This window comes from Meleagris gallopavo, chromosome 26 (genome assembly GCF_905368555.1).
Source record: "Meleagris gallopavo chromosome 26, MGAL_WU_HG_1.1, whole genome shotgun sequence".
Lineage (NCBI taxonomy): Eukaryota > Metazoa > Chordata > Aves > Galliformes > Phasianidae > Meleagris > Meleagris gallopavo.
This window is the reverse complement of record NC_139429.1, coordinates 4,613,707-4,625,277: the sequence shown is the minus strand read 5'-3', so window position 1 is coordinate 4,625,277 and position 11,571 is coordinate 4,613,707. Positions and strand designations below refer to the sequence as shown.

General features: G+C 47.7%; 2 protein-coding genes across 5 annotated transcripts; both read right to left on the bottom strand.

Annotated features, from left to right (window-relative positions):
* Positions 1–380: 380 nt before the first annotated feature.
* Positions 381–6,295, bottom strand: REXO2 (RNA exonuclease 2). 4 transcript variants are annotated; one of them, XM_085209239.1, is made up of 7 exons: positions 6,109–6,294; positions 5,915–5,998; positions 5,651–5,821; positions 3,569–3,680; positions 2,699–2,807; positions 2,287–2,340; positions 381–811 (listed from the first exon to the last, which is right to left on the bottom strand). In XM_085209239.1, the coding sequence occupies exons 1-7, from the start codon at positions 6,241–6,243 to the stop codon at positions 682–684; spliced, it is 795 nt and encodes a 264-aa protein (XP_085065365.1). In that variant the 5' UTR covers positions 6,244–6,294; the 3' UTR covers positions 381–681. The 4 variants fall into 4 exon arrangements, with proteins under 4 accessions (XP_085065365.1, XP_085065367.1, XP_085065366.1 ...); XM_085209241.1 differs by having other exon boundaries at positions 5,744–5,821; positions 6,109–6,293; XM_085209240.1 differs by lacking the exon at positions 5,915–5,998 and having other exon boundaries at positions 6,109–6,295.
* A 342-nt stretch (positions 6,296–6,637) lies between these two features.
* Positions 6,638–10,072, bottom strand: RBM7 (RNA binding motif protein 7). The gene is made up of 5 exons (XM_003212719.5): positions 9,882–10,072; positions 9,108–9,270; positions 8,450–8,543; positions 7,858–7,951; positions 6,638–7,426 (listed from the first exon to the last, which is right to left on the bottom strand). The coding sequence occupies exons 1-5, from the start codon at positions 9,975–9,977 to the stop codon at positions 7,040–7,042; spliced, it is 834 nt and encodes a 277-aa protein (XP_003212767.1). The 5' UTR covers positions 9,978–10,072; the 3' UTR covers positions 6,638–7,039.
* Between the last annotated feature and the right edge of the window lie 1,499 nt (positions 10,073–11,571).

Below are 11,571 nucleotides of genomic sequence, written 5' to 3'. Positions count from 1 at the left end.
CAGCACTTCAGACCCTTCCCCACTGCTATTTTCATTAGCAAAGAGCTTAATGTTGGTAAAGCTCTGCAGTACTTTCTCCTTAGAAGCTGCTACACTGAAGTAATTACCAGTGCAGCAAACATCAGGGACATGCAGACGCAGAAAGATTCAATTACTTTTGTGGTATTGCCCAATAATCAGCAATAGATTTTCTTCCTTCAGTCTCGATGCTCATGTCTTTGCATTTTGGGATGTTATTGTCCCTGCTACATGCAGCGACCCATCTTGCCACGTGATCTGCACGTTGCCATTAAGTATTGGGAAGTACATCGCAGTTCTGTTATAAAGCAGAGTATTTTAAGAACACACATCTAACACAAAAGAAAGACTGTATGAAAATATCATCTTTCAACAGAACTGTTTTTATTGTGTAGTGAAAGACTGCATCTAAAACCAGAGGAAGAGGAATATCAAACAGCAGATTTTACCTATTACGTATAAACAAAGAAGCTGTTGAGATTTGAATGTGTAGATTTCTTCTCAAACAGAAAAGAAGCAGTGACTTGGACTTCCATCTGCATTTGATCAACTGTTAAGAAACAAGGTAACATAAGGGTGCAGCATCTCAAAAGACTGGCAAACAGAAAAGAACCTGGAGATTCATCTAGTATATGCTGTGGGATGGCTTGGTAAGGTGAGCAATCAGCTGGCAGTTTTATCACTTTCCCCATTCTCTATTAGTTTCCTTTTCTTTTCATCCGTTTTCCTCTTGAAGATGCTATCTCTGTAGAACTGAAGTTCTTTGATGCTTTCCCTGATGTCATCAAGCGCTCTGAAAGAGAATTAAGGAGAGTTTCAAAATGCCTGCACACATCTCCAGCTACATCTAGATTCTAATGCTTCTGAAAAATTCCAGGCAAGAAATAAAGAAATAAAACTCTGACACGCATGGATCACAAATCTGTCAGAAATAAACACAAGCCTCGCTATTCGTAGGTACTTGGAAAGCAATAAAAGTCTACCAAGGCTGGCATACCAGAGAGTAACGTACAGCTTATTAGTTTGTATCACCGTGGGACATGGAAGCTCTCAAAAGCCAGCAGGTTCTACAGCTTCAACTATTAAAAGCAATTCACCATCGATCCAAGACGACAAAGAGACGAGGGCTCAAGAGACCTGTTTGCAGCTCCTGCTTTGGCCACTCATCTGCTTTCTCCATCAGCACAGGTGACCGACTTGTTTGGACCCAGTGCCTTTTGTTACTGTGCTCTGCCTGCTCTGACTGTGAGGTCTGTGCAGTAGTAGTAATCTTACTGCAGGTTTTCACTGTGCAGCACACCTACCTGTGACTTCCACCGTCTCTACGATCATCACTCCTTCTCTTTTTATACCAGAGCCTGCTCTCCTGCCTAGCAAAGCCACATCAAAACAAAGAGGTAAAGATGCAGCTACTTCCTTTCACTGCAATTTAGGAAACTCAGAGCTATAAGTACCAAATAACACCTACAAAAAGCCCAGCGTAGGTGTTTTAGTGCATGGGTGTGCAAATTTAGTCTGAGCAGATGAAAGAGCAAAATGGATAAACTCATTGTGCACATGGACTTAACAAAGCCTATGGATCTCAAGTTTTACACAAGACCCACAATCTCCTCTATTCAGAAGAGCTCGCAGTATTAGCAAATGTAGCATTTTAGAAGTTATGTGCCAATACTACATAGAATATTTCCTTCAGAAACCTCAAAGCAAGCCCGTCTTTTAAGGATGCCTCAGATGCTGGCAGGAGCGTAACTCAAAATGAAACCTTTTCACAGAAAGGAGAACAAGCTCTCTGACATATTACAAACTCAGGAAATAGCCAGGAACAGAACTCTTATCTCCCTATGTGCAGTCTTCCAATTTTAGAGTATCTATGAACAACTTTTGCCCAATTCAAGGACAGAAAAGCAGCTCTGTTCAGCTAGCTTTTTCATGTGGTTTCTCACCATGATGCCTAAGAAGTGATAGATGTATCTACATTGCCAAACAAGCATTGTGGCTTGAATAGTAAACACATGGAATGAGAACAGATAAGGACGCTTCTGATTCTCTGTATTTTTGTAATTCCTTTCCTTACCCTACCCAGGCTCTTGGCTGGAGAATACAAACTATGTGACAGGGTGCACAATCGTACCACCTCTGCTGTCTTTTTCATTAGAACAAACATGAGTGGAAATCAAAGGAAGCACCCAGCTCCACATTCTGCTCATGAGGCACATGGTTCCTGCGTGACAAGCCATGCTTTGTTAGAGATAAAAGTAGGAACCTCACCTGTGAGAAGCTGCTTTCTTTGGTGCAAATTCATATTCTTCTGGATACCAGCGTCTGTAAGTGGAAAGAAACCCCACTTTAAAAGGAAATTGGGATTCAGTAACATGCCCAGGGGCTGCTTTGGGTTTGTTACAATTGGTGAAAGAAGTTCAGTTCAACTGGCACACAGAAGGCACAACCCTGTGAACCCAAGTGCTACAAACGCCAGAGGACACCGCTCTCTGAGTTCTTTATGGCTCACTCTGTCCATCAGCCTGAACAGAAGAGAGGAAGATATGAAAGAACGAGATGGCCGTGCACAGCTGTCTGCCAGCAGCCTGCAGCCTTGTTTTAAAAAGGTGCATGTCAGTGCCACGTAACAGGCTTCCCTAGATTATCTTTTATAGAGATATTCAATTTGGAGGATATTCACCTGCAAAGTTCTTTGACGGTGCTCACATCAATGATCCTGTAATGAAGATGCCGCATGAACTGAGGCATGTACTTGTCAAGAAACTTCTTATCTGCATGAACAGAGTTACCTACAAAGACACAGAACAAGACATTTCTTCAAAGGCACTGCAAAGCTACTATGAGCATCTAAACTAGAAACAGCCTGAGCAAGCTTGGGAAAGATCATAGGGTATGAAAAGCTATTCACAAGCAGCTCATATATCTCATTTTCTAGCAAATATGATTGTAAAGGTTTGTCAGATTCTCATTTCAGGATCACACATGGCTTAAATACATAATCCCTATATTAATTCTTCAGTTACTACAATTTCTGTCGCACAGATAAGTATCAAAGCATTACACAAGAATCGGGTTTTCCACCGAGTGAAAAGAGGCATCAGTATTAATTTCATTTAGCCATAATCCCAAGGCTGTGTGTAAACGTCCCGAGAGCAATGCCAGGTAATAGGACAACTGGAAGGTTCATGTTTGATACTTTGTTTGAAGGAAAGATGCTGTTCAGTTTACAGTTCAGATTTTTACAGTCACCGATTGCTATCAGCCATTAAGTTGCCCTTCCCAATTATAACTGTACAATGAATTATTAATGCTCAAAAGAACTTTCAGCTTCCTGCAGCAACAACGTGCGATACCTGCTTTAGGGAATCAATGGAATAGATGATGCCATTACTAAACCTTTCTCCACTTGCAGATTTTGATTTGCATGCTAGATCTCTGCGCAGAAAACTAAAGCATCCCTGCCATGTGCATCAACCGGCCTTTCAGCATCCAGCTGGGAACTGCAGGAGGGATGACATTATTACTATTATTAAGAAAGAACCCATTTTACCTGCAAGAGGACAGAGACCAGGGGGCGTCTGTTGTCGTACAAAGGACAGAAACTCATACTCTGCCTGCTGCAATGAAATTTTACTCTCCTTCACAGCCTTAGTAAGGCCAGACTGCAAGAAAGAGCCATCCGTCAGAAACGAGATAGACATCATCTTCAAAGATATTTCTAGAAATGCTCAGCAGCAAAAGATCAGGCAGGCATGCACTGCTTGCTCCCCAGCACGCCCGGATGAGGTAAGAGGACAAATTCACTTTGTGTTTGATAATATTCTGGCAGATCCAATTGCCTTTGTTCACTCTGGATATCTTTAGGGCACCTCTTCAAGACGTGCAAACCGTCACAAGTGAAGGTGACCACAGAACATTCCTAATGACAGCGACGTTCCTCTGAATTTCCTCTCTGTTGCTGAACTTTCTGGGGTGCTACTCTCAATTACTGAGCCATTATGCAAGCCTCATTTACACACCTGCATGTACATGATCCAGGAGAGTATTATATTTCTGTCTAACGAGAGGCATTCACATCCCCAGCATAGAGTAGTATGTATAAATAAACAGAAATAATCAGAATCCCTGCTTAAGTGTTTATCAAGATTCCTATAAATCAGAAAAGCTCCTTGCTTCTTTTTTTTTCTTTTCCAATAGTTAAATGTCAAATCTGCTCTAAGTGTTCTCAGTGATTTATTTCCATCTGGCTATGCTATATATTTCCGTGACTGTGCCGCAAAAATCTACTTGACAGATCCAAGTGGTGGTTAAAAAATTCATTATGTGGCTGCATTTTCATCTATATTCTAATTGCTTCTCTTTTCTTAGTCAATTAAAAATAAGTAGCTCCTCAGGAGCAGCGATAACGTACGCTACCATCTTCAATTCACTTGTGAGCTGAAGTTGAGTTTGTGTCCTCAACTGCAGAAGGGGAAAAGCTCCCATCACAGTAAATTAATATTCATTTTCCAAACCCTTGCTAATCCTTCCTAGGGAGAGTAAGATGCTGAAGGGGGGAGGAGGGAGGGGTTCTGAGTGTCTTAAAACTTCAGCACTTAATTGAAAACTGCCTTGAATTTAAATTTGTAATCAAGGATTTGAAAATCCATTCACTTTCTTGCTAAGGGCAAGGAGGAAGTTTTCCTTGGTGACTAAAAGAACCAAAAAATAATCTATTCTTGCAAAAGTTAAGTTTTCAGTGGAAAAAAAAAAATAAAACTAGGCTTACAACGCTGAGGGGGACAGGCAGAAATACAGTTAATCAGTCTGTTTAGTTATACAAGTGCCTTAATTTTCACTGATAAGTTTGCTTTTTGCCAGCTCTGGACTATTCTTTGCCAACTTTGTAGCTACTGTTAGCTGGAGCTTTACAGCAGGTCTTGCTCTCTCTGTAAGAGCTGTTCTGTGCTTATTTCATGCCAAGCAGAGGAGGTCTGAACAGGAGGGGCTGACTGAGGAGCTCCAGGGAACTGAATCCAACTTCTTAATCTCATGCTGAGGGGCACAATGCTTTGAATGTGGCAATTAGCAGCGGGTATCAGAGTGCTGGATCCTATTCACAGAGCCGCCCAGGCTTATCTCACCCTGTCTGCGGCTTTCTGTGGGCTGTCGCTCTGTCCGTCTCCTGGATCCATTAGCTGCTTGTTGCCCTTTGTTGGTGATTCTCAAGTAGCTCTGAGCACTATTCAGACTTATAATCACGGAATGGTTTGGGTTGGAAGGACCTCAAAGGCCTGGTGCCACTCCCTGCAGTGCACAGGGACACCCACAGCTCCAGCAGTGCTTACAGCCCCGTCCAGCCTGACCTGGGCTGTCTGCAGGGACGGGGCACCACCGCCTCTCCGGGCAACCTGTGCCAGCGCCTCACCGCCCTCAGTGCCAAACCTTCCTTATCTCCAACCTAAATCTCCCCTCCTCTAGTTACAAACCATTTCCTTTTGTCCTGCCACAACCCCGTCAGAGAGCCCATCCCCTTCTTTAGCAATAAACCCGGGTACCAACCCCACAACCGAGCAGTCCCCAACGTTACAGACACACAAACACGGTTGCAGCGTGCCCTGGACGACACGTGGGACTGCGGGAACAGCCTTACAGCGCGGCCCTTGGGCTCAGAACAGCTCTTCTCCCTTTGCAGCTGAGATCGCCGCGAGCCGTAACTCCGACCTGCGCCGTCCCCCGGCCGTACCTTGCCGTGGTGCTCCTTGCACCACTCGGACATGCCGTCCAGCAGCTCGTCGGGCTGTTTGATGATCAGATTCGGGCCCTGCGGGGAGGAAAACGGCGACGCTCAGCGGATCCCAGCCCGAGGATCGCCGCCCTGGGGGCGCCGAGGCTCCCCGGACCCGGCCGCGCTCACCTCGGCCAGCACGTTGAGGTCGGAGTCGGTGATGAGGCAGGCCATCTCCAGGATCTGGTCCTTCTCCACGTCCAGGCCCGTCATCTGCCACACAGTGGAGCGGCACCGTCATCGCGGCCTCCCCCCCACCTCCGCGGGCCGCCCCGCCGCCCTCCCCTCGACCCCCTCGCCCCCTACCCCGGCACGCCCCGCACCTCCAGGTCCACCCAGACCATTCGCTGCCCCATGCCGCCGCCTCCGGCCATGGCCGCCGCCCACCGCCGGCCCCGCCACAGCCGCCCGGCGCAGCTCCGCAGGCGACCGAGGCCACCGCGGCTGCCGCCGAGCATCGCGGCCAGGCCGCAAAGCGCCGCCGCCGCACTACGTTTCCCGGCATGCCCCGCGGCGGCGGCCCCAGGGCGAGAGCGGGGGGAGAGCGCGGGGGCTGCTGGGAGACGTAGTTCGGGCCGCGGGGAGCGCCGGGAGCGGCGGGCGGGGCGCGACGCGGAACCTCCCTCGGGGCACCGGGGGCTCCGCTGCGAGGATTTTATGGGGCGGCTTAAAATCTTGTTTGCTTCTACCCTTAGGGAAATGCGTGAGGCTGCAGCTGGTCCCTGCGTGGCTGCAGTTAAACCAACCCGGCTGCGCTTCCCAGCCATCGCGGGGACTTTTGGTGAAGGAATTACACCATCAAAGGATAAAACGAGGGTGAGTTGAATGAACGAAACCAGACTGACACAGCGATAAAAGGAGCTTGGTTTATCCACAGGGAGACTTGGTAGGACTCTTCTCTGAGATGAGGGGTATACAAAAGGAATAATTTCGGTATCAAAACACGCTTGAGATGCCACAAAGCATCGTACCACTTAAAATCCGTTTAAAAAGATGTGCAGCTACACCTGGAACAGACAGTGCCTCCCTCAGCTGCACTACAAAAATACACAAACTCTTTATAATGCACAATGCTTTCTCTGAAACTGTGGCACATTTGTTTTCCTGCATAAAGCCCTGAGGTGTAGAGTTCACACGTTTAAAATCAAGCTGCTAGGTTTGGAAGATCACGATGTCACTAGATTTACAAACATTAAAAGGGAACTTTGATTTATCTTTCTTTTGCATAAAGTTTTTTAAAGCCCACTGCACGTGTCAGTGCCGCGTCAAGCGCCAGCTCCCCTCTCTGTAGCTCTCTCTTCTGCTGTCGTAATCGTGGCTCCATGCACTGCGATTCCTATCGTCATAGAATGGTTCATCTCTGCTCCCCCGGTAATGGTGCTCAGAGATGTGCCCTCTGTCTTCATAGCCATCCCTTTTACCCCTGCCATAGTCAGGCCCACGGTCCCCTGCACGTTGTTCTCGGCCCAAATGCCTGCTGTCTGGGTAGTAGGGGTGGGAGCCCATCCTGCTTTTGCGCAGCACTGCAATGTCTGGACGCCGCAGCATGTGGGAGGCTGATGGGTGAACGAGGGAGTGGCCGTGCTGGTACCCAGGTACAGCAAAGCCAGGCTGAGACTGCTGCCATGCAGCGCCGTGCATCTGAAAAACAGAAGGAAAAATGCCTTGCTGGATTAAATGCGCTTTCCTGCTGGCAGAGTGCTCAAATTATTCTATGGCACATTTCAGACTCCTCTGTCCGCCTCTCAGTTTGACATTAATCAAGCTGCAGATGCAAGGGAAAATGGAAATGCACCAGCGAAAGGAGACTGAACACAGACTGGCTGCTACTGATTGCTTTATCTACAGCTTAACTTGTAAAGCTCAAAGACTGCCCCAGCTCAGTAGAAGGAACCATCTATCTTCTGCAACTGTCAGTTGAACATTCCAAAAATATGTTCCTGTGATTTAATACAATAATTATAGGAAACATCTAAGTACTGAAAATCGACAACAACTCCTTTGCATGTCATCATCCATCAGCTGTGAGTGACTGCAGGGTTAGACACCATGAACAGAAGAGCACAGCTTACCCCTGCTTGTCTCTGAAGGTTGTCATGAGATGGCAAAGATCTCTGCATAGATGAGAACCCTGCTGCTACCATACCATCTGTATTCCTGTCATATCTGCAGAAAAAAAGATTAGGAAAGTTAGTCTTAAATGTTTCTAACACGAGACTATTGCCAGTCTAAGGGGCATTAGCTGTGTAGTCATGTTGCTACCATTAGGAAAAAGAAAAATAGATAAGCATTACCCTTAACTCACTACTGTTGTGAGAAACTAGTGCAGACAGGCTTGCATGAGGCAGCACTCACTTCACATCACCAGATCTTTTCTATGCTTGTATGAAAACACCTTTTAATAAGAAATGTTACTTGGGCCAGAAGCACTGGTGAAACAGATCTTCTAAAAAAAAAAAAACAAGTTCAAGATGATGCTGTTCTTTTTTGCATTAGGTTTTTAGGTACCGAGAATGTAGGGTACTGAGAGTAATAATAATGCAAGTAATTAATCTATAGGGAAGAAAGGCTGAATTGTGCTTGGAATGAGAATCAGGAAAGCTAAATGTGTGAATACGTTTTCCAGCTTCAACAATGCATGTGTACTTCTGGTCTGTCTCATACCTGCTGGCTGGATGTGGTGTGCCAGATGGGCCCAGGCTGGCTGCTCCATGTGGTAAACACGCCAAATTACTGTCCTGAGATGCGTGGCTGCTCCCTGAGGAGAAACGTGAGATCCATTGGAGCAACTTGGATATGAAACGAACTTGTAAGATGCTAACTATTTCCACATGATTAATTAGCTCTTAAGTATCATCAGCAATCTGCAAAAGTACATAACCCAGCTTCCAAAACAAGATAATACCATAAACTGCCCTAATGCCAAGCTGAGGAAGTTGCAATCAGGCTGTGAAGTTTTGGTCAACATGCCTCTCTTTACATGAGTCAGATGCACAGTTTAGCACTAGCATGATAATTCAGAAGGGCCTTCAAGGGTACAGAAAATAATCAAACAAAATCAAAGAAAAGCCTCAGCTTGGGCACTGCCCATGCCCCAAACTGGCAGACAGATCCCCTGCCAAAGCACAAGGATAAAAGCACAACCCTATGTGACAGCACTGCTCTGCAGCATCACCAGGGAGCAGGTGAGCAACACTGTGACAGAAGCACATGCAACAGCTGCTATAAGCCAATAATTGTAACTCTGCCAGATCTGGGGGAAGGAAGGAGCTGGCAGTTTTCTTTCCATCTAGTAACAGGGTTACTGAATGCTTCTGCGTACCTGAGCGGAACTGAATGTTGATGGGCCGTCCATAGAGCTTGATCCCATTAAGGAGATTCATTCCATACGGGACAGATTCTTCATGCTTGAAACTCACAAATGCAAATTGCTTTTGTTTACCATCTTTATCTTTAGGAATCTTAACTTTAATTACCGGACCTGCCTGTGAATTATAAAGCAAAGCAAATGTTAAAGGACAAATCAAGCAGCTCACCAAAAAGGAAAACCTAAACCAAGCAGCATGTAATGGAGCAGCAGGAGAGATCCTACCAATGCACCAGGTGGCATCTGACTCACAGAATAGCTCAGGTTGGAGATCATCTGGTCCCAACCCGCAGCCATGGGCAGGGCTGCCCCCCCATCAGCTCAGGCTGCCCAGGGCCCCATCCCACCTGGCCCTGAGCACCTGCATGGATGGGGCACCCACAGCTCTCTGGGCAGCAGTGCCAGCGCCTCACTGCCCTGCTCTGGTATTCCTCTGGATGACATCCCTTCCCTGCATCGTACCACTGGCACCACTCCGCTCGGTGTCACCAGCAAACTGCAGACGGTGCACTCGATCCCACTGTTTGTTTTGGGCCGCCCAGGTGACGTCTGTGGCCACACGTGAGATGCAGAGCCCACGCGGGGGCGCCGCTCCGCACTCGGCAGAAGATTGTCCGTTCGCAGCTACTGTACACAGCCAGGGCCCGCCCCGCTATGGCGCCGGGAGGTTGCCCGCCCGGCCCCGCCCCGCCCGCCCGAGTATAAAGCGCGGCGGGCGGCAGCCCCTACCTGATGGAACAGCTCGAAGATCAGCTCCTCGGTCACCTTGGGGTCTAGGTTCCCTACGAACAGCGTCCGATCCGCCTCGGCGGCCGTTCCACCCATTCCGCGGCCGAGCCGCCCGCGCTCAACGGGGCCGCCGCTCGCTCCTGCGCAGGCGCCGAAGGAGGCGAGGACACGTGATGGACGCGTGCGCGCACCGCCTACTTCCGGCGGGCTGGGCGGAAGTAGCGGGTGGGGGTGGCTGTGGGGTTGTGGGCCGTGCTGAGGGGTGCTGGCTGTGAGAGCGCGGTTGTTTCTCAGAAAGCAGCAGAGCAACGCGTTGTGAGCTCGCAGTCTCCCCGAGGTCCGGGTAACCGTGGCCTGGTGGTGTGTGGGCTGAAGTGCTTTTCGTGAAGAAAGGCTGAGGGAGCTGAAGTTATTCAGCTTGGAGAAGGGAAGGCTGTGGAGAGGCCTTGTTGTGGCCTTCTGGTGCCTAAGGGAGCTGCTGAGCAGGAGAGTGAGGTTTTTACACAGGCAGAAAGTGCTAAGACAAGAGGGAATGGCTTTCAACTAAAAGAGGGGAGGTTTGGGTTAGATGTAAGGAGAGATGTTTTTCTTCACAGGGCATTGAGGCACTAGCACTGCTGCCCAGAGAGCTGTGGGTGCCCCATCCCTGCAGGCATTCAGAGCTAGGTGGGATGGGGCCCTGGGCAGCCTGAGCTGGTAGGAGATAATGAGTCCACAGCAGGAGGTGGGGATGGAGGGACCTTGAGCCCTTCCCTTACCCTTAACCTTACCCTTGTTCTATGAGTGGTGGTTGCTTAGCTGCATGAGCAAGTTCCTGCTGCAGCTTCAGGAGCGGGCAGTGCACTCAGTGAAGCTGCTCAGTGCAGTAGGGGAGGCTCCTGGAGCCCTCACTGATGACAGCAACTGCCAGCTGGTGGCTTGAGCACATAGAGCTGACTACAACAAAAGATTGATGCTGTACGGCAGGTCATTTCCACGCTAATATAAGGGGCTTTCAAATAATTGTCAAGTGGTTCTGATCAAACATCTGGTTTAAAAACTGGGATACCGATTTTTAAAATTAACTAAATGGGTGGCATCCAGGTGCAGGAAAGCTTGGAATGAGTATTGATTCCTGGAGGGTTGAGAAACTGCAATGGGAAGCTTTGTGTGTCTTGTTCTTATGTTCTCAGCCTTTTCTTTTTACAGGTTGCTACTTTGAGAGCTCACCTGCAAGCGGTAGGATGAACTTTTTAGAATTTTTCAGTGTGATTACAAATAGCTGTTGTGAAGCCAGGCCTCGAGGATGGAGGATAGTTGTTTGTTGTTTTTTGTTTGTTTGTTTTTTAATAATAAAAGGAGAAAAACCTCACAGCGTTGATTGGAGAGCTGAGCACTTCATTTCTTCATTCTGTTTTATTGCTGCAATACTCTGTCTGATAGCCTCTACCATCCCAAGTACTGCCTCTTGTAATGACACTAACCCAGGCAGGCTGCTTTGTATTCCTTCTTTAAGCAGCTGCATTACACTTTAATGTGAAGATGAAACTTCTGGTTTTATGTTTGAGCAGAGTTCTGGACAGTTATCTTTCAAGTAATGTACTTCTCCAGTGTTTTGCGAAATAGCTCCCTTTTCCCATGTTCTCTGATTGTATGGTAAGTACAGTTCTCAGCAACTGTAATCCCTTGAATATTTTAGAATATGCTGGAT

Excerpts from the sequence above, each read along its gene's own strand:
- RBM7 (XM_003212719.5), bottom strand. The coding sequence starts at position 9,977 with ATGGGTGGAACGGCCGCCGAGGCGGATCGGACGCTGTTCGTAGGGAAC. Across the intron at positions 8,544-9,107 it reads CAACATTCAGTTCCGCTCAG|GGAGCAGCCACGCATCTCAG; the intron begins GTACGCAGAAGC and ends GTTTCTCCTCAG. Across the intron at positions 7,427-7,857 it reads ACCTTCAGAGACAAGCAGGG|ATGCACGGCGCTGCATGGCA; the intron begins GTAAGCTGTGCT and ends TCTGTTTTTCAG.
- REXO2 (XM_085209239.1), bottom strand. The coding sequence starts at position 6,243 with ATGCTCGGCGGCAGCCGCGGTGGCCTCGGTCGCCTGCGGAGCTGCGCC. Across the intron at positions 2,808-3,568 it reads TGGTCTCTGTCCTCTTGCAG|GTAACTCTGTTCATGCAGAT; the intron begins GTAAAATGGGTT and ends GTGTCTTTGTAG. Across the intron at positions 812-2,286 it reads AAGAAAGCAGCTTCTCACAG|AGCGCTTGATGACATCAGGG; the intron begins GTGAGGTTCCTA and ends ATTCTCTTTCAG.